The 22,858-nt window shown below is 40.7% G+C and overlaps 1 protein-coding gene across 5 annotated transcripts in view; it reads right to left on the minus strand.

Annotated features, from left to right (window-relative positions):
• Positions 1 to 22,858, minus strand: part of MTA3 (metastasis associated 1 family member 3) — a 459,795-nt gene that overhangs the window by 294,581 nt on the left and 142,356 nt on the right. For all 5 annotated transcript variants that reach the window (XR_004538871.1, XM_033939005.1, XM_033939006.1 and 2 more), the window contains exons 5-6: positions 19,761 to 19,824; positions 6,652 to 6,769 (exon numbers count right to left, since the gene is read on the minus strand). Coding sequence is in view for 4 of the 5 variants with exons in the window: in XM_033939005.1 (XP_033794896.1) it covers positions 6,652 to 6,769; positions 19,761 to 19,824 (182 nt within the window). In the remaining variant the exon portion in view is untranslated. The remainder of the gene's footprint in view (positions 1 to 6,651; positions 6,770 to 19,760; positions 19,825 to 22,858) is intronic.

The following is a 22,858-nucleotide window of genomic DNA, read 5'->3' on the forward strand; positions in this document are numbered from 1 at the left end:
GAAAAAGACCCAAATGTTTCAATTAATGTAAGTAGTTGAGAATACATTGTTGAGGCTGAAGTAGATACACTTCTCCCTCCGAATCCGCAGTTTCAGCATCCGTGGATTCGGTTATTCGCGATTTTTTTTTTAGCTCCGTTTTCATTTTTCAGGCTATTTTTAAGCCCTCTTAGACCCCTCTTAAGTCTTACCTGGTAGTCTAGCTGGTTTTCGGGGCAGGAGCGATCTTCCTACGCTCCTGCCCCGTGCAGATCACTCATAGGAAATGGCTGCCGTAAGCTCCCGTAGTCTCTTGAGACTACAACGGGAGTTCACGGCAGCCATTTCCTACGAGTGATCTGCATGGGGCAGGAGCGTAGGAAGATCGCTCCTGCCCCGAAAACCTGCTAGACCACCAGGTAAGGCTTAAGGGATGCCGGGGGGAAGGTGGGTCAGAGCCGGCCCAAATATTATTCATGTTTTTTTAATATTCGCAGGCCGGCTCTGCCCCTAACCCCCGTGGATACGAAGGGAGAAGTGTAAAGTAAAACATCATCCACATAATATGGACATTTTAACAGTGTTAGAAGTCAGTTGAAAACCTGCAATATCAGGATGTGCCCAAATTGCGATCACCAGAGTGACACTGAATAGTAGGGGGATGGGGGCATCCCTGTCTGGTGCCTCTGGATAGAGTGAAGGGAGAAGAAACTTTACAATTTACATAGAGACTTGCAGTAAGGAAACTATATAAAACTTTAACCATATTGATAAACATGGAGCCAAAAGGCATGGTAGAAAAATCCAATATAAAATGTAACAAAAACTAATGACACAGCTATATTTCAACTGTTACCAAGCTAGGCAGTGGAAGGAATCTACAGAGTATCTAGCAGCCACAAACATGTGGGAAAAAAGAGCCTCAAACTTAAGTAGCACTATTCACAAAAAAGTGTGATGCAATTTTATACTCTGAGTTTATGAATCAGTTTAAATATTGTATACTCCAAGCAACCCCAATTTTTTTTTTTTTTTTTTAGATAAGTTTAGACAGTAAATTTATGAGCCTCAGCTCCACCACTCCACCGTATCAAATATCTTTCATAGCGGTGAGCTTTATGTGATAACATCCTCATAGGCTCATTTATACTGCTTAAATCATTTCTTCTCTATTAGTTATAAAGTGTACCGTGCTTTGTGCTATATTAACTCAACTTCTCTCTCAAAAGTGTTTAGTACTTAGTCATTTTATAGTTAACATATTTCATAATAAATTTAAATAGATAAATCCTTAAAAACTTAGTTTTGTATCTTTGTGGCAATTTTTAAATTCAGTTCATCATTCATCACTCGTTATTTAATTTATTCTTTTAGTTAAATAACTTGGTTCGGGAAGGTTGGACCCGTCATGTTTATTGTTATTGATCCACTTCAATTGAAGTGAGGTGGATTGATATCGGTGGTTGCGGGAGGACCCTTGAAACAGCAGTGTACGAAACATGTCAGGTCCAGCCCTCCTGAACCGAGTTATTTAACTAAAAGAATAAATGAAATAATGAGTGGTGAATGATGAACTGAATTTAAAAATTGCCACAAAGATACAAAGCTAAGTTTTTAAGGATTTATCTATTTAAATTTATTTTGAAATATGTTAACTATAAAATGACTAAGCACTAAACACTTTTGAGAGAGAAGTTGAGTTAATATAGCACGAAGCACGGTACACTTTATAACAAATAGAGAAGAAATGATTTAAGCAGTATAAAGGAGCCGATGAGGATATTACCACATAAAGCTCACCGCTATGAAAGATATTTGATGCAGTGGAGTGGTGGGGCTAAGGCTCATAAATTTACTGTCTAAACTTTTCTAAAACAAATTTTTGGGTTGCTTGGAGTATACAATATTCAAACTAGAGAATGACACGGGGAAAAATTATATCCCCATCACCGTCCTGTCCCCGGACCACCATCCTCTGCACCGCCCCGCTGGTCCTTTCACCGCCCCGTCCCTGTCCCTGCCGTCCCCTTCACCGCCCCGTCACCGTCCCCGCTGTCTCTTTCACCGCCCTATCACCTTGCCCGTCTTCAGCGTCTTCTCTTCTCCATTTCCCCATCCCCAGCACCCTTCACGCGGTCCAGCAGCTCCCTCCCGCCAGCCAGCCATGCATTTCCCTTACCTTTTCTTCTTGAAACTGCAATTTCTATAAGGCTACGAGCTGTATTACAGCCGGAGCCTTGAAGTCACGTCGGGTTGCCTGCTACAAAAGTCTCCTCCGATGCAACCGGAAACAGGAAGTTGCGTCAGAGGAGACTTTTTCCAGCAGGCAATGCGACGCAACTTCAAGGCTCGTAGCCTTATAGAAATCACCAGTTTCAAGAAGAAAAGGTAAGGGAAAAGGAGGGAGGGAGATGCATGGACGGCCGGCGGGAGAGAGTGGGCTGCCGGATCGAACGCTCGTTCACCGCGCGTTCACTACTTGTTCACCGCCCCGTGCTACCATTCATCGCTCCACGGGGCGGTGAATGGCCTTGTCCCTGAACTTGCGGTGACCTTTTTTTGGGGGGTCACCGTTTTGGTGGGTTACCTGCGGCTAGCAACCACCGTGTCATTCTCTAATTCAAACTTAAGTAGCAACATAAATACAGAAACTTCTACCTGCCTTCAATCTTATCACTGGCATTAAAAAAAAACTCCACAGAGAACTTGCTCCATATCTCAAAAAGGTCCAAAAGTCTGTGCACAGGAAAGTTAAAAAAACACTTATCTTTAGCTGGAGAACCACTCAGGGCTAGATGCACAAAACTCTCTGATCATGTACCAATGATCACTAAGCCAGTTTGACTGGTTTAGCTATTGACAGAATTTGCCAACCCAATTATCAAAACGGCTCATCACATGATTTTTTGTGCAGTCAGACATTCTTCGATTCTGGCATGCAAATGACCTGATTACTATTAAAATGAGGTTATTAATATTAAAACAAAACAGCCGATTGATGGTCTAACATTGCATGCCATAATCAGATCGCTAATACTGACCTGAAAAAAAAACAACAGGTCTGCCTGGTTTTCCTTTTTTTTTCCCTGTGAGCACAGATGTTATGTGTGTATAACACACACACACACACACACACACACACACACAATATATGTCCCACAAAAAGAAAGTGAAGCCACCCCCACCTCCAAGAATCAAAATAAGAGGCAGGAGGCTGGCAGGAAGAAGCCCCAAAGCAGCCTCCTACCATTAAAAAAAAAACAAAAAACTGTGAGCCATCCCTTCCCCCAATGATGGTCCCCACACCCGACAACCCCTCCCCCCCAGTTCATGAAGTGCAGGGAGTGGGGTCCTGTAAGTGGGGGGGAGGAGAATTTCAGCTGGGGGGGAAGTTCAGCTGGTGTGGGGAGGATTTGTGGCAGCAGGAGGGAGTGGGTATCCCTCTTGCCTCTATTTTGGTTCCGGGTTTGTTAGGGATGGGGACCGTCATCCTGGGATACATGGGGAGAGGCCTAAGGCCCTGATTTGCTCATTGCCTAAAGCCCCTCTCAGGGGAAGGGCCTTAGGCATCTGAGCCAATCAGGGCCTTAGGCTCCTCTTTCTGTATCCCAGGATACAGAGGGAGGAGTCTAAGCCCATGATTGGCTCAGATGTCTAAGGCCAGAGGAGGGGCTTTAGGCGTCTAAGCCAATCAGGGCCTTAGGCTCTTCCCTGTGTATCCCGGGATACAGAGAGAGGAGCCTAAGGTCCTGATTGGCCCAGGGATGGGCCTTAGGTGGACTCTGATGCCTCAAAAGTACTATGCTCTATGAAAATGCATAAAGAAATCAGAAAAACCCAAAAAAATTGGAAGGTGAATAGACAAATCCAACAGCAAAAAAACCTCCCAAACCTCAAGAAAAGGAACTAGACAAGGGAGAGAGACAAAAGCAGAGACGGCTCAACTACATTCACCAACCTATCAATAATGTTTAAGATGTAAGTAGATTAAACGGGAGAGCCCTCAGTAACACAGCCACCCACTAGAGTGCTGTCCCTCTTGGATCTTATGGTTATGTTCAGCGATATATCTGGAATGAACCACATAATCTGCAACATTTTTGGCACGTGAATATGCTATGCAGGGAGGTTCATGAAAGATGGAATGAAGCTGGAGAATATGCCAGTGCTTTTTGATGCTTTGAGCAACAGTGGCCGCTTGATCAGAGAACGACACTACACAGACTGTTTTAACCTCTTTTTGAGGAGAAGTGGAGGACAGTAACAAGGCCCGGTTGTCTTGATGCAGATAATGTGAAGCCTAATTTCAAGCACCTGGGGCGTTCCACCATACACGGTGGATGGCGAAAGCTATATACAGTATTAAGAAATATCTTAATACTGTATATAGCTTTCGCCATCCACCGTGTATGGTGGAACGCCCCAGGTGCTTGAAATTAGGCTTCACATTATCTGCATCAAGACAGCCGCCAAGAAAAATTAAAGAGAGAGCAAGAAGCTTCTTGTAGTCTTCTGTTTCATGTGATGTATCCAAGGCAGTTCTGCAGAAAGTTGCAATTTCTTTCCGAAGGACTGATGTGTCTGCATCAAATATCATCATCAGCAACCTTATACAAATTCTGGTCTATGTATGACCAATTTTGCTGAAATCTTTTGCAACATCTGGTCCTCCGCTAACTGCAAACAGTTGAGTAAGAATACCTCCAAGTACCAGTTCCATCACATGACGTTGACAGGTGAGCCATGCCAACTCTTGTCCTACTGATGATTCAATGAAGGTGCATGCATAGTTTTTCAAGCCTGTATTACTCAGTGGTACCAAACACCAGTCCTCAGACTTGTCTCCAAAGACTCCACTCATCCAGTACTGTGAGACAGGCTTCAGCTTGCTTTTGCCAATTCCACAGCCAATTTTTGGAACTCCAAGTAACCTCTTTTCCCCATTGCCCATGACACGTACTACAATTCTGTTGACCATCTCCTTACTTCCAGTAATGTCCAGGAGGAGCTTTCCATCCCAATACAGCAATAAGAGTTTCCGTTGTTTCATCAAGGAATTCATACTTCGAATGAGTGTCTTTGACAATATCATTTCATTTACACCATGGCCAAGTGCTTTGGCAACAACACCAATGACAAATGTGGCACCTATCTAGCATGATCTAATGCTCTGGCAACTTCAGGATGTGCAAGGATGTTCATCTTTGGCTGTTTTGACCAAGAACTGGAACAAAGGGTTCTGATAACTTCAAAATCAGCATTTGAATTTCAACTGTCAAGAGACTGTTTCAGCAATATTCTAGGAAGCAGATAATTAGTCAGAAGGAGAAAAGTAGTAGTTTGTTGTGGAGAACAGGGGTGTCAAACTCAATCACATTAAGGGGCTGAAATCTAAAACACAGGCTAAGTTGTGGGCCAGACCCCACCTAATCTCCACCACAGACCCTGCCCCCATAATAGTACTAATTATAATACAATTTTTCCATTCATTTTTCATATATACACACACACAATATAATCTTATTAACAACACATAATGGTTAACCACCAAATTAAACTACACAAAGTATACTGTATGCTTCTCAACATTCATTCCAACCAGAACACAGATAACCCCTATGCAAATAGGGGACCACAAATTAAAAGTACTAATAGTGTAATACAAACGAAACCCTAAGATTCAAGACTCTGAATGCAGTACAACCCCAGAGAAATAGATACAAATGCATTTCTTCCTGAACAGTGCAAAATATAGACAGCAGATGTAAATTCTCAAAATTGACACAATTCAATCACTAAATTAAAAATAATTTCCCCTATCTTTGTTGTCTGGTGATTTTGTTTTTCAAACCATCTTTTTCCAGTTTCTGGCTGCACTTCTTTCTGTCTGTGCTTTTAACTGTGTATCCAGGGCCACCTTACCCATTTGCTGTTTTTCTCTCCTTCACTTTCTGCCTTACATCCATCTTTAAATACCACACCAAACTGGCTTCAATGAAAACTAGTCTATAAAGTGTGATCCGAGTGACTATATAAAAAAAGCTCAGAGATATGAAACTGAAGGGAAGGCTGCTAAACCTCCCTAAAAAGAGTTCACCTTCCAGTCATTGCAACTTCATAAGTCCATGATCACACTTTAAGACTCTAAGAATAGTTGTTTAATAAAGAAGGTTCAAGTTTTTAGAATACTTCAATATATAGGAAATTGTATCTTCTCTTTCTTAGCAAAAAAACCCCAAAAAACTGCCACCACTGTGTTCACTTAGCTTTAAATGCAGCTTATAAAAGAGCTCTATATGCCAAGCGATCTTTATTATTAAATCCTGCTCCTAAACATGATGAACAAGCATTGGTCTGTGTACTCCCATATTCCACCTTAGCTTTTCAGATCAAACGAGTCATCAAACAACACTGGGGTATTATGCAATAACATCAGGAATTTCAAGAGTTACCCAGATTTGCATTCTCTAAACAACAAAATCTGAAGCAGCGCTTGGTACATTCACAGTTTTTAGATATGATCCGAACATCAGGAAACCAGGAGAACATAATCCGTGGGCATTGTAACATGTGTGAATATAGCATCAAACTGAGACATATGCACCTAACTACTCCACATGCGCATAAGTTTGTTAAAAAAAATTTTTTTTTTCTGACAACCCTCATTTTTACCTTCTAGTAGCTTATCTGGTACGTCTGCTTGATATCGTGGTCCCACTCTGATTTCTCCTTTATCCGCCAAAAGTGTTTTCAATGAGGGATCATATACCAATGAATAGAAAAAGGAATCCTTGAAAACAGAACCAGAAAACAACAAACAGGAAACAGTTGTGTAAAAGAAAGTGTAAGAGTGTGTGTCTGTGTATTCCATGAACAAGTATACACAAGATCAATATTCAGCTATGTTGTCAATAGATAAATTGAAATGTATTTCCAGTAATACATATGATCATCAACACTATCAAGGCAATTTCAGTAACAGACATCTAGAATTATGCACCACTTGCATGTGTCATTGGCATCAATAATCAATAGTGACATGCATATTTGCACTAGGCGCTATAATGTAAGGTACTGTAAGGCATCACCACACAACTTATAGAATACTATCAGTTGCATTCACTGATTGGAGCATCTTGGTGGGCCCACTTACACCAGCTACTGACCTGGTGTAAGTGATCACATCTAACTTTTGGCACACCAAAGCAGGTTTGCACTAGAATGCTAAACAACTTAGTCATGCCTAAACGCTGTTACAAAATTGCTGCTAAGAACACCCTACTGTGGCACCTACTTATTGGTGCCAAATTATAGAATTGCTGCTGAATATCTACCTATAACCCTGAAAGTCTAAGTCAGACATTTCAAGTTATACTTCTAGTACAGTCCACTTAGAAGTATAATTTATACATGTAGCAGCTGAATATTGCTTCTGAAACACATAAGTTATATGTATGCATGGTGCTACCCCCACAATGTCCCAAATCTCATCCTCTTTCTAGATGGATAATGTGGGACATTTAACAATTTCTATTCCAAAATTATCTAGTTAGCCCCGTTACTTAAAAAAATTAATAAGGCATTTCAGCAGAGGGTGCTGCTACAAAAGCATTTTTTAGATATTGACATCACGCATATACACCTTTATATACCATTTTTCCCTGAAAATAAGCCCTAGCATGATTTTTAAAGGTGCTCCAATATAAGCCCTACCCCAAAAATTAGCCCTAGTTAAGATCAACCTCCGAAGCCCTCCCAAATGTCCCTGACACTCCCCAACTAAATCCCTGACACTAGTACTGCCCCCCCAATCCCATGTGCAGCATCTTTCCTCCACTCTCACCCATCTCCTTGTGCAGCATTTTTCTATCCTTCCCTCCCGTCCCCCTGTGCAGCAGAACCCCACTGACCTTCCCATCATGAGACTGACATACTGTATATCCGAGGCCTCCAAATACAGCAGCGGCGGCAACACTCTGAACAGGCTGCTTTGCGGACTCCCCAGCCAGGGCATTCCCTCTGCCACATCACTGATGACATCATCAGTGATGCAGAAAAGGGAAGGCCCCAACGGAGAAGGCCGCAAAGCAGCCCGTTCAGAGTGCTGTCGCCACTGCTGTTTTTGGAGGCCTCAGAGCGGAGGTATGTCAGTCTCATGGTGGAAGGGTCGACAGGATAGAAAGATGCTGTACAAAGGTATGGGTGAGAGAGTCGGAGGGGTTCTGCTGCACAGGGGTATGGGAGGGAGGGATAGAAAGATGCTGCACAAGGGTATGGGTGAGAGAGTCGGTGGGGTTCTGCTGCACAGGGGTATGGGAGGGAGGGATAGAAAGATGCTACACAAGGGGATGGGTGAGAGGGGAGGATAGATGCTGCACATGGGGGGGGGGAGAAAGGAAACAGGAAGAACTGGTGTGGATGAGAGGAAGGGTGAGATGATTGTTATACATGAAAATAATAAGCCCTAGTGCGTTTTTTTGATCCAAAATTAATATATTTTCATGGAAACACGGTAGATTTTAAAAAAAAACCAATATCAACTAAGGAAAATATTATTGATCGGTTTTGAGGTGGTACATGCGATGAAGCTACTAAGTAGTAGATTTAAAACAAACTGGAGAAAATATTTCTTCACACGTGTAATTAAATTCTGGAATTTGTTGCCAGAGAATGTGGTGAAATCAGTTAGCTTAGCAGGGTTTAAAAAAGGTTTGGCTAATTTCCTAAAAAAGAAGTGTATAGGCGGCCATTATTGAGATGGCTTGGGGAAATCCACTGATTATTCCTAGGATAAGAACTGAAAGTTTATTGAAAGGATCTGTATCTCAGCTAAACAGTGGTGGGAAATCTGAAGAACTGGAGGGGAAGATGGAACTAATAGATTACAATCTCGGATAGCCACTTTGCAGGTTATCTTTGTTCCTGGTATTAAAGATAGCCAGTCTTCCCCATAAGGAAAAAGTCACGAAAACTTATTTAAAGCCAAGAATCTATAGTTCCTGTAATACCTACCTGTAATAACTTATTTTTTACCCCCAGACATTCTGTTTAAGAAATACCTTCACTGAAGTGGTTTCAAAAATGTTACTATCTACCCAGGAATACAGTTGTAGAGGAGGAAGGTGACAAAAGTTTGATGTGCCGATGTGACCTGATAGCTTTGACCTGACAGATTCTTTGGAGACTTCTCAAGATGAAATCACCATCCTGGCCATGCTTTAGTCTCCTTTCTCACAGTATAGGACAAATCAATTATGTTGAAATCTTACTTAAAAAAAAAAAAGCCCACATTATTCTATGCACAAAAACTGCAGATTTCCAGATGTGGCTTGGATGACAATTATGAAAGAAATGCTTTTTTTAGGTGAAAGTTAGGGCACTGGCTATGGGGCAAGTTGTTTTGGTTTTTTTCTTAAGTTCCTGTGTAAGTGGCATGATAAGCCATCAAGGGAACACTTACTCATTTCTGGATCCTACACAATTAGATAACTTTTTCTTAGATACAAAGATATGACTGGAAATTTACAGTAAACCCCCACAAATTTTGGTTCTCAGTAATTCGCGGTATTTTTCAACCGCCACTTCCTTGTACTAAAGTCATGGTTACACGAATCAGGAGCTGCTTTGACACGTTATCTATCGCTTGTGGAGATGGTGCGGTATACAAACCTAAGGTTTAGTTTAAATGGTCATATTAGGTATGACACAAGACAACCACTGACCAAGGACAGAATTTATCTTTAATGAAGTTCTCAGATATGGTTTAATACCTACCCATATATTTTTACTTTTGTTAACTGAAGACGCTTTGCTCCAATGTAGATTTTTTTTATTTTTTTTTTTTGCATTCCCCTCAGTACAAGGTTGCCTATTTAAGATTTTTTTTTAAACAAAACTACGACTTATCAGGCAGCCCTTTTGGGATAAGAGTTTTAGTAAGCTGATCTCTAGTTCCAACTCTTACTTAAATTTTAGGAAATTGTTAAAAACCTTTCTTTTCAAGAAAAACATTTTTAATCATTGAATTGTAATATTCCTGTTTGTACAGTTTTCTTTTACTTTATTGTAAACCGCACAGCACTGCGATGATGTTGCGGTATACAAACGCACTGTTATGTTATGTTTTCAGTAATCCACCTAGGTGAAGAGTATGAAGCAATTTTCAAGAAAAAGTGAAGACAAAATTCCTGAAGATTTGAAGGCAGCACCCCACCCCCCCCCCCCCAAAAGGGTAAGGGAACAAAACCTACTCATTTGGGCTCATCTGGCAGAGATAAGGAAGCAGCAATTTTTAAGGGAAAACTGTAACCTTAGGTTTTCTTTGACAATGGGTACCCAGGCACAGAAATGCCCACAAAATTTATACCTCCCTTTAGGTAAAAGACAGAGGGAGTATGCACACAGACTATAAAATAAATGTTTCTTATGTTTATGAAAAGATAAGTAAGATGCCTGCTGTTTGATACAGGTAAGACTTCCAAATATAAGCAGACTAATTAGAAAAACAGCTCTCCAAAGTCATTTTATGCATATACTGTACACCTAGCTTTAAGAAAAATTAACAGGCACGATCTAATGAACAAAAAGTTTGAATTGTCTTTGGCCTTTCCAACAAACTGAATATACATACTCAGAAGCTAGACCTTTCAAAGCTTTGAAAATCAAGCAAGTGTCATTAAAAGATATGAGAACTTGGACCAAGAGGCAATGAAGTTTTACCTATAAAGGTGAGGGCCCTATCAAAACTCTTACAACTAAATGTCATCCTGTCAGTTCTTTTTTTTATAAAAGATGAAACTTCTCTAACTTGCTAGTAATATCAATGTTAAAACAAATTACAATAGTCCAGTTGAGAAAGAATCAACAGCTGTACTAACAGAGCAAAACAATCTTCATAAAAACATGATCAAACTGAATTAATAATAATAATAATTTATTCTTATTTAAGTTGGTAATCTGAGGTTCAAATAACAACGAAGAATCTAAAATTATTCCCAGGATTCTAGAGGTACTCTCCATGAGTAAAAGACTCACCCTATCCTAACAGAGCAGCAGTTGATAAATTTGCTAAAAAAAAAAAAAAAAAAAATTCCAAACAACAACAACCTACTTAACCGAAATGCTTTAGATTTATTTATATGCAGCTTCAAATGTGAAGAAGCCCACCTTTTGATCTAATTAATGAGTCTGATATATTTGCATAAGCATAACTTAGATCACTAGACACTGGAATCAACATTAAGGTATCATCAGTGTATAAATTCAAATGTGCACCAATAAAATCCCAAAACAATAGAAGACAATGAAGTCATAAAAATATTATACAAGACTAGAAAACATGATGAGTCTTGTGATAACAGGGAAGCTACCAAGTAGACGAACACACACCATTATTCAGAACAAAGTCATTTAGACAAATCAAAAATTTATTAAAACAATTATAAACAGAGCCCTGAAATTCCAATTTCACTAAATCTTTCCAACATAAAGGATGGTCAACCATACAAAAAACAGTCAGTAAATTAAAATGGAACAACACAATCTGGCTACCTAAACTTGAAGTTTTTTCGATCATTGTTCCCAATACAGGAGAAAGAGCTTCAGTACTATGAAACTCCTAACCCCATACTGAGAAGGATATAAATTTGTCTGTTTGTCCAAATACTGAACAAATTGCAGCCCAACTAGGGATTTGATTAGTTTCATTTAAAAAAAAAAAAAAGTAATGTTTGATATAGGCCTTCTAATATTGGGACAGACATTAAGACTATGACTCCCACAGATGGAGGAAGGTAAACAAGACTTAAAATGAATTATCCTGTTTGTGAACTTTTGGGTCTAATGCTAATCAGTCCTGGGGTCTACTCTAAGAGAATGAAAAGACCCATGCTCATGCATCAGATAGAAAAGCATCCAGGTATGCATGGTGGGACAATGCTAGAATTTTCTTTAATTAATATATACTAGGCAGAATCCACAACGGGCTGCATCAGATGATATCACCCACATGTAGGAATACAACTCGCCTACTTGTCCTCGGAGAAAATTTTACTATTTGAAATAACTTTTTCTGATCTGAATAAGGAACTCCAATTAGTTTAGCTAATAAGTCTTTTTTAACTCAACAGTTTCCATCTTTATATGTTGTCTCCAAGATATTTTTGAGAAAAAGGTCGCATGATTTGCACCATGGGCACTCCAGTCAGCGACAAACTAATTTGAATTCTTGTAGATAGGCAGTATACCATGGGGCAGATAAATGTTTAGAAAACTTTAGTTTGTCAAAAGGTACAACAAAGTCCAGAACTTCAAAAAGAGAAAAATTCCTTCTGAATAACACAGCTTTTGAGTCAGTTTAAGATTTGACTAACTTGAGACCAAAAGTTCAATCAATTTTGTCTCTATAGGTAAAAAAAGTAAAGCATGGTCTAAACAAAAATGTTTAAAAGAAAATTTGATAGTGATCTGACCGTGGGACTGAGTGTCAATGACAAGAAGTTAGAAATGTTATTGGTGTAGATTGTAGAAGTTATCATAAGGAAAGAAAGTTGAGTACAGATTGATGGGGAGTGTATATGCTGACTCTGTGCCTTCATCAATGGAGCCAGGCGGTGCCTTTCAGAGAGAAATTAAAACTGTACTGTTTCACAGATTCATCTTCTAAACAGAAGCCTCACTAAACTTCCTAAGTTTTATTTTCCCTCTGTCTATTTCTTGTGTAATATGTTGTTCCCTCATTTTCCACATTCTGCAACTCGTTGATTGTCCAGTTTCTATTCCCTGGGTTGCATACATGAGATCCATATTTCTTACTTAAGTTTCATATTTTCCTTTTATCTATTTCTTGTGTAATAAGTTGTACCCTCACTTCTTGCATTCTGTAATTTGCTGATTGTACAGCCCTCTTCGATGTGAACCACCTAGAAGTCATCTGACTATGGCAGTATAGAAGAATAAAGTTATTATTATTATTATAATGAAGGAAGGAGGAGAAAAGAACTAAAGCAGGGGTGTCCAATGTCGGTCCTCGAGGGCCGCAGTCCAGTCGGGTTTTCAGGATTTCCTCAATGGATATGCATGAGATCTATTTGCATGCACTGCTTTTAATGCATATTCATTGGGGAAATCCTGAAAACCCGACTGGACTGCGGCCCTCGAGGACCGACATTGGACACCCCTGAACTAAAGAATGGGGATGAGAGTACTACATAAATGGGTATATTAGTGGCTGGGGACAATGTACGTGAATGCCCTCTCTCATGCTGGAACAATAATGAACAAAGATATCTACAAATAATCTAAAAAATATATAAAATTAGTCCATTTATGTCCAGGGCATCCTCAAAATAGAGATTTAAGTCTCCTAAAACAAACAAGTAAAAGGGGCATACAACTGCAATATAGTTTCATAAAGCTGTTGCTGAATGCCTGCTCAAGATCCTGGAAGTCCATATATCAACATTATCCCTACAGAACTAGAAACAGAAGCACCCTGACGTTGGCAAATCAGCAGCTCTAAACCAAGAGCCATTACTGAATCTACCAGCATTACCTGGAAAAATATCTTTGTAGATAACAGCAAGACCTCCCCTTCTTTTCGTATTCTTGGATTATGAACAACACTAAAACCTGCTGGACACAATTCTGATAAAAATGGACTATTCATATCAGATTTTTGCTATAAATGTTAAATGCACATCAAAATTACATATCAAACTTTCAGTAGAAGCTCATTACAGACCGACCTATATTTATTTATTTAGGCGGTTTGCATAACTACAAACATAAAAAAACTAGGGAATAAATATCCCAAACCAAATTCTTAAAATATTTCCTTTAAAATACACCCACTGTGCCACTGGAATAAAACACTGTAACAAGCAGCTGTGTTTTCAATCATTTTTAAGTCTTAACCAATCAGAAAAACATAAAGGAGGAGTGGGAGAACAAGTGTGGGGAAATGAAGGATTGCATCGAACAGATCTTAGGTTTGAAAAACGTTTTCTTATATTTCTGCCACCTGGTCTTAAGAAAGGTTTGGACAATTTCCTGGAGGAAAAGTCCATAGTCTGTTATTGAGAAAGACATGAAGAAAGCCACTGCTTGCCTTTGGATTGGTAGTATGGAATGTTGCTACTCCTTGGGTTTGGCCAGGTACTAGGGACCTGGATTGGCCACCGTGAGAACGGGCTACTGGGCTTGATTGGCCATTGGTCTGACCCAGTAAGGCTATTCTTATGATCTTATTAGAGAATGACACGGTGGCTGTTACCCGTGGCTAGCTGCGGGTAGCCGCGGATAACCCGCCAAAATGGTAGAGGGAAAAAGTGCTCACTGCAGGTACAGGGACAAGGCCATCCACCACCCTGTGGAGTGATGAATGGCCTTGTCCCCGCAGTTAAGGAAGGAACGCGCGCGGTCACAGATCGTGCTTTGCCCCCCTCCTTCCTTCCTACCTACTGGCCAAATCTATCTATCTCCCTCCCTTCCCCTTACCTTCAGGTGTGTTTTAAGTTTACAGAGTAACTTGTTGAAGCCGCCAGAGCTTGCCTAAAATCGCATGCGTCTATGGGCGGAAGCTTATCCTCTGACGCAACCGGAAGCTGCGTCAGAGGGGAAGCTTCCGCCCACAAACGCAAGTGACTTCAGGCAGGATCCAGCAGCTTCAACAAGTTACTCTGTAAACTTAAAAAGTGCTGCAAAGGAAAGGGGGAAGGAAGGAGAGAGATGCTGGAACCACGCAAGGGGTGCTGAAGGGCAGTGGAAAGGAACAGACGCTGAAGGGAAATGAGGAAGACAGAGTGGGGAGAAGACGCTGGAGGGAAATGGGGAACAGAAAATGGGGAGAAGATACTGGAAGGGAAGAAGACAGATGCCAGACTATGGGGGGAGCGGAGGGAAGAAGATGGGTGCCAGACCAATTTTTTTGGGGGGGCGGGATGAAGGGAGAGGCACAGTAACAGATCAAATGGAGGACGCAGAGAGAAGACAGACAGTGGATAGAAGGAATTGAATGAGAAGATGAGGAAAGCAGAAACCAGACAACAAATGTAGAAAAAAAATTTCTATTTTTTTTTTTTTTTTTTTTCTTTAGGATAATGTAGTATATTAATTTTGTTGCTAAAAATTTATAAACGAAGCCCTGCCAGCTGAACATCTCTTTCTCTAGTTCAGCAGCTAGAACTTTGATTTATAAGGAAGGAATAAGCTAAATATTGCAGTACTGAGGTTTGTATGAATGCTGCGGGGAAGTAGTTGCGGGGATGGGGGTGGACACAGTGGTTGCGGGGATGGGGCGGGGACAGGGACGATGGTCGTGGGTATGAGATGGTGACTAAACTAAACTAAATCTTAAGTTTATATACTGCATCCTCTCCATAATTATGTAAGGAAGGAACAGCATAATGGGGTTGGAGGTTAAGTATACAAATTTTTCCCCGTGATTCTCTAGTTCTTATGTAGAGGTCTAGTACCGTAAACTAAATTATTTAAAGGTATTTTAGCACAGGTCCCATTTGTGCAATGAGATGTAGTTTCTAATAGCTGGGATTAACAGCAAAATAACAAGTCTTAACAGTGGCTCACGTGGATAAATTCCCCCCACATGGCTTTGAAAATTCCCTCTCAAAACTTTTGATATTTTTTCATAATTTTCAAGAGTTTTATTACCCCATTCAGGTTACCTATCTCAGTGTTCTCCCTAGGGTCTTTTAGCCGGGCGCTTCGTCCGGCTAATTTAGATGAACGCCCGGCTGTCATCTCGATCGTGAATCCTGCTGCTGCTCAACATTTTTTTAAAACTCCTCTCACCGGCTTGGAGATTTCCTGGGCTGATTCGGCACAGATTGACTCACCACCAAAAGTTCAGTGTTTGACTCCTGCCTGACTTTTTTATTTTTTATGCCAGCAAGCGACTTGAACCCATGTTCTGGGGCTCTAACATGTATGCCGGCTTCACTTCTCTTCCCTCCGAAACCAAAGTTATGTCCCGGGGATGGGGGTGGGGGGGAGACCAGAAGGGAAGCCGGCACGCAAACATTAGAGCCCCGGAGCATGAGTTCTCTACAGGCTAAGGCGGGAGACAGGTCAGCGACAGAGGGAAGCTTACAACTTGCTGCCTTTACTTGCTTCGGGCCTTCCTCGCTGTTGGGTCCTGCCTACTTTCTGTTTCCGCAAAGGCAGGACCCAGCAATGAGGAAGGCCCGAAGCAAGCAAGAGCAGCAAGTTGTAGGCTTCCCTCCATCGCTGACCTATGGAAGATAGGTCAGCGATGGAGGGAAGCTTACAACTTGCTTTAGTCTGTAGCGACTCTGCCGACGGGTGTGTGAGATGAGAAGAGAAGAGAAATGCTGCTGCTACACCCAATGGGGGGGAGGGGGAAGAGAAATGCTACTGTTGCACCTAATGGGGGAGGGGGAAGAGAAATGTTCTGCTGCTGCACCCAATTTTTTTTTGGGGGGAAGGGGAGAGAAATGCTGCTACACCCAATTGTGGAAGGGGAGGGGAGAAGGAAGACCGGGGAAGGAAGAGGAGAGGAAAGAGATGCCAAGACCATGGGAGGGAGGGAAAAGAAAGGAGGTACCAGACTATGGAGGGGGGGGGAGATGTCAGGGCATATGGGGGAGAGGGATGAGACAGATGCCAAACCAGGTGAAAGGAAGAAGAGATGTCAGATAATGGAGTGGGAGGGGGAGATGGAAGAAGAGGCGAGAGATGCCAGGGCATGGGGGGAGAGATGGGAAACTAAGGAGATATAAAATGCCAGACCAGAGGGAAAAAAGGAGAGAAGGTGCCAGAGAAGGAGGGAGAGATAGGAGAGGAGAGAGATGCTAGAGTATGGGGGGAGAGAAGGGAAGGAGATAGAGATCCCAAACCATGGGGTGGAGTGGGAAGGAAAGGAGAAGAGAGAGATGCTAGAGCATAGGAGAGGGTAGAGACAATAAAATGGAGAGGAGATGAAGCTGAAATGAATCATGTACAAAGGAGAGAAAGGGCACAGGATATAGTTTACTGAAGGGACATAGAAAGAGGGAAGATGCCATATGAAACAGAGAAAGGGTGGACACTGGATGGAAAGGGCAGAGAGGGTGGACAGTGAATGTAACGGGCAGAGAGAGGATGGACAGTAGATGAAAGGGGTAGAGAGAGGGCAAAGGCTGGGTGGAAGGGGCAAAGAGATGTTGCATGGAAGGGAGCGAGGACAAACCATGAATAGAAAGAAGAGAGCGAAGAGAATATGATTAAAGCAGAAACGACAAAAGGTAGAAAATTTTTGTTGCTTTACGTAGAATCAAGTAGTATTGTAACTGTATTGATTAAGATTTATAAATAGGAAATGGAAATAAGGCAATTGGGGGGGACTATACCCCTTTCCTCAGGTCAGGACAGGATACCATAACAGCAGTATACTGTACTGTCTTGAAGAAAGATTTGGCCTCTGAAAACTAATTGAAAAATTGATTAGTCCAATAAAATGGTATTTTCTTATTTCTCATTATTTGTTTTATTTCTATTTGTTAATTTGTAAAGTGGTGATTGTTATGTAGCAGTTTTTTCAAATTCACGTCTACTGTCTTTATATTTTGCACAGTATTAGGGGACGTGTCACTGTTTCTGTGGTGTTGCATTGTATGCAGAGTCTGGTTTCTTGGTTCAGTTTAACTTTTGTCTACATATTTCTATTTTTAGTTTGTGATTATTCCATATTGGGCGAGGGTGTATCTGTGCTCTGTGTGTATGAAAAGAACATGGCTTTCTGTTAGCATCGACTGTACAGGATCAACTGACTGCGCAGGATCTGGCTTGTTTAGTTTTACAATATGTGTTGGTGTTCTAGTGCTCACTGCAATGTTTAAGATGCTGCCTTTTCCTAGGTGCACCCTTGTTGTGTGACTCATGGATTATTACTAAAAATATATTTTTTATATAGAGGAGGGGGTTGTAAAAAAATGATCAGCACTGGCTGTCATATGTACTAGGTACGCCACTGGATTTAATGACCCTATTCTAACTTTACTGTTGACATAGGTGTTGTCTCCCTCCCCCTCCCCCCCCCACACACACACTATAAAGAACTAAACTAAATTTGTATTAACATCAAGAAGTTTTCAAATGACACTATAAGCAAATAAAAATAAAATATTTTTAATACATTGCTAATTATTACCTGCATCTTTACCTAAACTGTTTTTCCCTAGCTCTCACTTTGATCTTTATCTGCTACTTTTTTATTTTGCTGTAGTGCAATCACACAGGTCTCCTTCAAGGCTCAGTAACACCTCTCCATAAATTATGTGGAAGAGGTCTGGAAGTGGGGATCACATCTATTTCATATCCTCAGTGAGACCTCAGGAAGGAACCTAGTGATCAAAACATTATTAGAGGTGCTGTAGAGCCGTTTCTTGTATGACTGGATGAGCTATATTTATCTTCTTTTTTTTAGTTGTTTAAATGCATGCAGAAATAAATGGCTAGATTGAACCTAATGACTTCATTAATGCATTTCCATTTTTTAAACCTCTATACCATTTGAAAGAGGGCGCATATCTAATTATTCACTTCTAGAATTGGATACTTCTTAAATTTAGTAAAAATATTCTGGCACAAGTGTCAAACCTTAAAAAAGGAAGTCATATTGAGAATTGGAAAATAATAATAATTAACTAATAAAAATAGTACACATTTAATTCCCCCCCCACACACACACACACACACACCAAATTTCCCCGTCCCGACCCACCCGGCTACTTTTTCATGCCACCCGGCTGGAAAAAATTTCTGGGGAGAACACTGTATCTGCTAACCCTCACATGTATAAACATTCCTGCAAAAGAAGTAGGATTTAAAATCACAATTTTTGACTCATTTATACTCATGAACATAAATGTAGGTTCCTGACTTTAGTTCTGCTAAGAAAATGTGAATGAATCGCCTAAGTATCACTTCTTTCCATCTAACATAGAGAAACATCTTTAGCAATTTAGGGCCCAATATTCAGAAAATACTGAGCTCCTAAATTAGGCCCCCTTTTATCAAGCCATGGTAGAGCGTTTTAACGTGGGCCTGTGAGGTAAATGCTCCCACACTCATAGGAAATGAATGAGCGTCAGAGCATTTACCTCACCAGCCCGTGCTAAAATTTTCCACCACAGCTTGATAAAAGGGGTCCTTAGTCTCCTAAAACTGTGCCCTATTTTAAGCCAAAAGTTAGAAGCCTGCAGGTTCCTTTTATTGTGTTATTGTGTTTTTCAAAGCTGCACTACCAAAACGTGAAAAAGCCAATGGGAATAGAATGAACTTCTTCACATTAAGCGCACTGCTCATCAGTAGTGAAGCTTTGAAAAAGGAGCCCTGTGTTTTTAGCTGAAAATTCATCCTAATTTAGCATCTTAAAAGTTACATTCATAAATTTAGACCCTGTCATTCATTTGCCTAGATTTATGAGCCTAATTTATGAGGCAAGTACTGAAAATCAATGGTAACCTCCTAACTTCTTTTCCCCATAATAAAATCACCCCTGTTGCCACCCACTTTTTATGCTCCTAAACTTAAGAGTAAAAATTTATACACTCAGCCTTAGTAAATCTTTAAAGGCACCAATTTGGGAACATGTATTTTTTATTTGGTTAGGTTTTCTTTTACACAAAGATAAGAAAACAGTTTAGAAATTAAAATGAACAAAGGGGAACAAATGAAGATGTTTCCTAAAAAATAAAAAAGGGGGGAACAGAAATGAGCTAAGGGTTTAGGCATTCAAAACCTAAAATAATTAAATCAGTTACCTCTTTATCAAGATATGACAACACAGATTCTGTTTCGTTGAGAAGAGCCACACTGCATTTACCCCTATAAAAGAATTTTAAAAAGTCATATACATCATAAGTTATCAATTTACAAAAACAATCTTCAAGAATCTTAACATACAATATGAGGATGATTTTTACAGAGACAACCTTGTGTTGTAAGCACTTTTGAGCAGAACTGTCTCTTCTCTGTTTTAATGTACAGTGCTGCATTATGTCTAGTAGCGCTATAGAAATAATAAGTAGTAGTAATATTCATTGAAGGGGTCTATTGATATGTTGGTTAATTTATGCATCCACAGCTTATACGAGTATACATAAAAGGTTTACTCATTCTTTGAGGAAACTTTGATGAGAGAGTGGGGCTGGGAGGGCTTTAGACTTGGACATTCACACATTTTATAATTCAAGAGTAGGGATGTGATCTCATTCTGAAAATCTATGCTTCCCAAACAGCAGGTATAAATATACAGTAGCTGCAAAGTTTTTCAGGGGTAATTTTCAAAGCAGAATGCATGACTGCTGTAGATTAAGAGACATGAACACTCTTGATTTGATGTTACGAGTGACCTGAAAGTTTCTATGCTCTCAAAAGCATGACACTGAAAGGGTACAAAATCCGCATGCTTAATCTTCAGTTTTTAAAGAAGTGTTACATTATTTCAAACATATCTCTAATGTATTGTCCTACAACACTGTCAAAAATGTGAACACATTTCCATTTACCCCCAAACCTCTCCATTCCATTAGTATTACAAGAGAAACTGTACCTTTACAAGGAATCTCATACATAAACCATACAAGAGTGCCTGCATTTCCCATATTCAGAATAGTTAATACAAACAGCAGTTTTTCTAGAATAAGGATATCAACTGCTGTTTTGATGCAAGTAATTCAAAGCCCTCCAGAAAGTCAGCCTTTCATAAATAATAGCAATATTTGTAATTGTACTGTATCTTGCAAATGTACAAAAAAACAAAACAAGAGTAAAAACTGGCTGAAAATACGAGTATGCTATCTATGTTCACAAAACTTTTTTATAACTTGGCTAATCAAAAATATGATTTTTATTACTATAATAGATAGAGAACCCAGTGAACTGAAGAGTAAAAGGGGAAAGATTTCAAAATGCTATACAGTTACAAAACATGTCAATAAAAAAATAGTGCTTCTTCTTGCAGCAATATTCTTAACATGCTACTAGCATGAACACTGTGTTTATATATCCATAGCATAATCTAGATTTAACTAACAGAGCAATAACATGTCTAAATATGTCAAAAATACTTTTGTCAATGTTACTATCATGCCAACAACAATTTTTTAAACTGCCCAAAATCTTTAGATTTGTGTATCGCACACTAGTGCGCCACCTGAGATTCCAGGTGTGCTGCGAGACGCCAGGGAGGAGAAGCGCCGGCACCAGCTGACTGCCTACAGAACATGCCTCTCACAGCAAGAGGTAAATCCTATAGGCAGTCAGCTGTCACCCGCACCTCTTCTCCTCTCCACACCTCTTCCCTTCCAGCCACCCCTCTGGTGGCTCAGGCCTGTGTGAAGGGCCCTCGCGCATGCATGGTCGAAGTGATGACATCACGCATGTGCATGACATCATCGCATTGACATCCCGCACTTCCGGAAGCCCTTGAGCTTGGGCCACTGCTTTAGTGTGCCGCAGCTTCACAAAGTTTGCAAGACACTGTTTTAGATCAACAGTACATTTCTAAGTTCTAGTGCTTTCTTTTTCTTGGTTGTAATGAGGTTTTAATATCCTGCTTCTCAAACCTCATTCTGTTATTAATATTTTACAGATATCTAGGGCTTCTTATACACCAAGAAACTAAACACAATGCAAAATAAAACATTACACGTGGTCATGGGATTAACACAGAAATAACACTACTGTCCCTAATATTATCCATTCAGTTTGTGTGCCTTTCCCATTCTGATGGTTCTTTAGCTGCTCATATTTTTAGCTCTAGGATCAGCAGTCTCAAACTTGTGGCCCCTCGGGTACTATTTTGTGGCCTGCGGTCTTATACCCGATCTCGCACTCTGGGCAGAAAGAGAGGCGCTGGCGTCAGCTAACTTGCAACTTCCTGCTGCCGTCGCGTATGCCAGGACTCCTGCCTTCGCGTATCTGCTGGCATACGTGACAGCTGCAGGAAGTTGCAAGTCAGCTGATGCCGGCGCCTCTCTTCCTGCCCAGAGTCCGAGATCGTGTACAAGACTGCGGCTGCAAAATACAGGTATTGCTGGACAGGGGAGGAAGGAAGGGAGAAGGGGTACTGCTGGACAGAGGGAGCAGGGAAGGGAGAAGGGGTACTGCTGAACAAGAGGAGCAGGGAAGGGAGAAGGGGTACTGCTGGACCTGGCAGAAAGGAAGGGAAAGGAAAGGCACTACACACTGGAGGGGAGGGTGAGATGGTGCATGTGGAGAGAGCATGTTGGTTTGGGGAGTGGAAAGGAGGGATGCCATTGAGGGAAGAAGCAAGGACAGAGAGAAAAAGCGTGCAGGAGGCATAAAATGTTGGACTCATCGAGAGAGAAAGATGTATGGGAAGGACAGAAGGAGAAATGTTACACTGGGGAAGGGAGAGAGGGCAGAGAGTGAAAAGTTGGACTCATGGAGGGAGAGAGAGATGATGTTTGGTTGAGGGAAGGAGGACCAGAGGAGAAGCATGCAGGAGGAAGAGAGAAAAAAAATGTTGGACTGGTGGAAAAGAGGGAGAAATGTTGGACTGGGAGGGGGGCCAGAAAGCAGGAAGGGACATGAACTGCAGGGGGCAGAAAGCAGGAAGGGAAAGAGAAATGTTGCACTGGGGGGGAAGGATAGAAATGTCAGACCATGGAAATAAGGAGGGAAGGAGAAAGAGATAGGAAGGGAAGGGAAGACATAGACACGTAGATTTTGAGAAGCAGAAAAATTGAATGTTAATGCCAAAGATGGATGCAAGGCAGAAAGTGAAGACAGAGAGAAAAACAGTCAATGGACAAGAAGGCCCTGGAAACATAGTTAAAAGCACAGAAAAATAAAGTCACCAGACAACAAAGGTAGGGAAAATGATTTTATTTTC

The sequence above is a fragment of the Geotrypetes seraphini genome, chromosome 3, assembly GCF_902459505.1.
Source record: "Geotrypetes seraphini chromosome 3, aGeoSer1.1, whole genome shotgun sequence".
In the NCBI taxonomy this organism is placed as follows: Eukaryota; Metazoa; Chordata; class Amphibia; order Gymnophiona; family Dermophiidae; genus Geotrypetes; species Geotrypetes seraphini.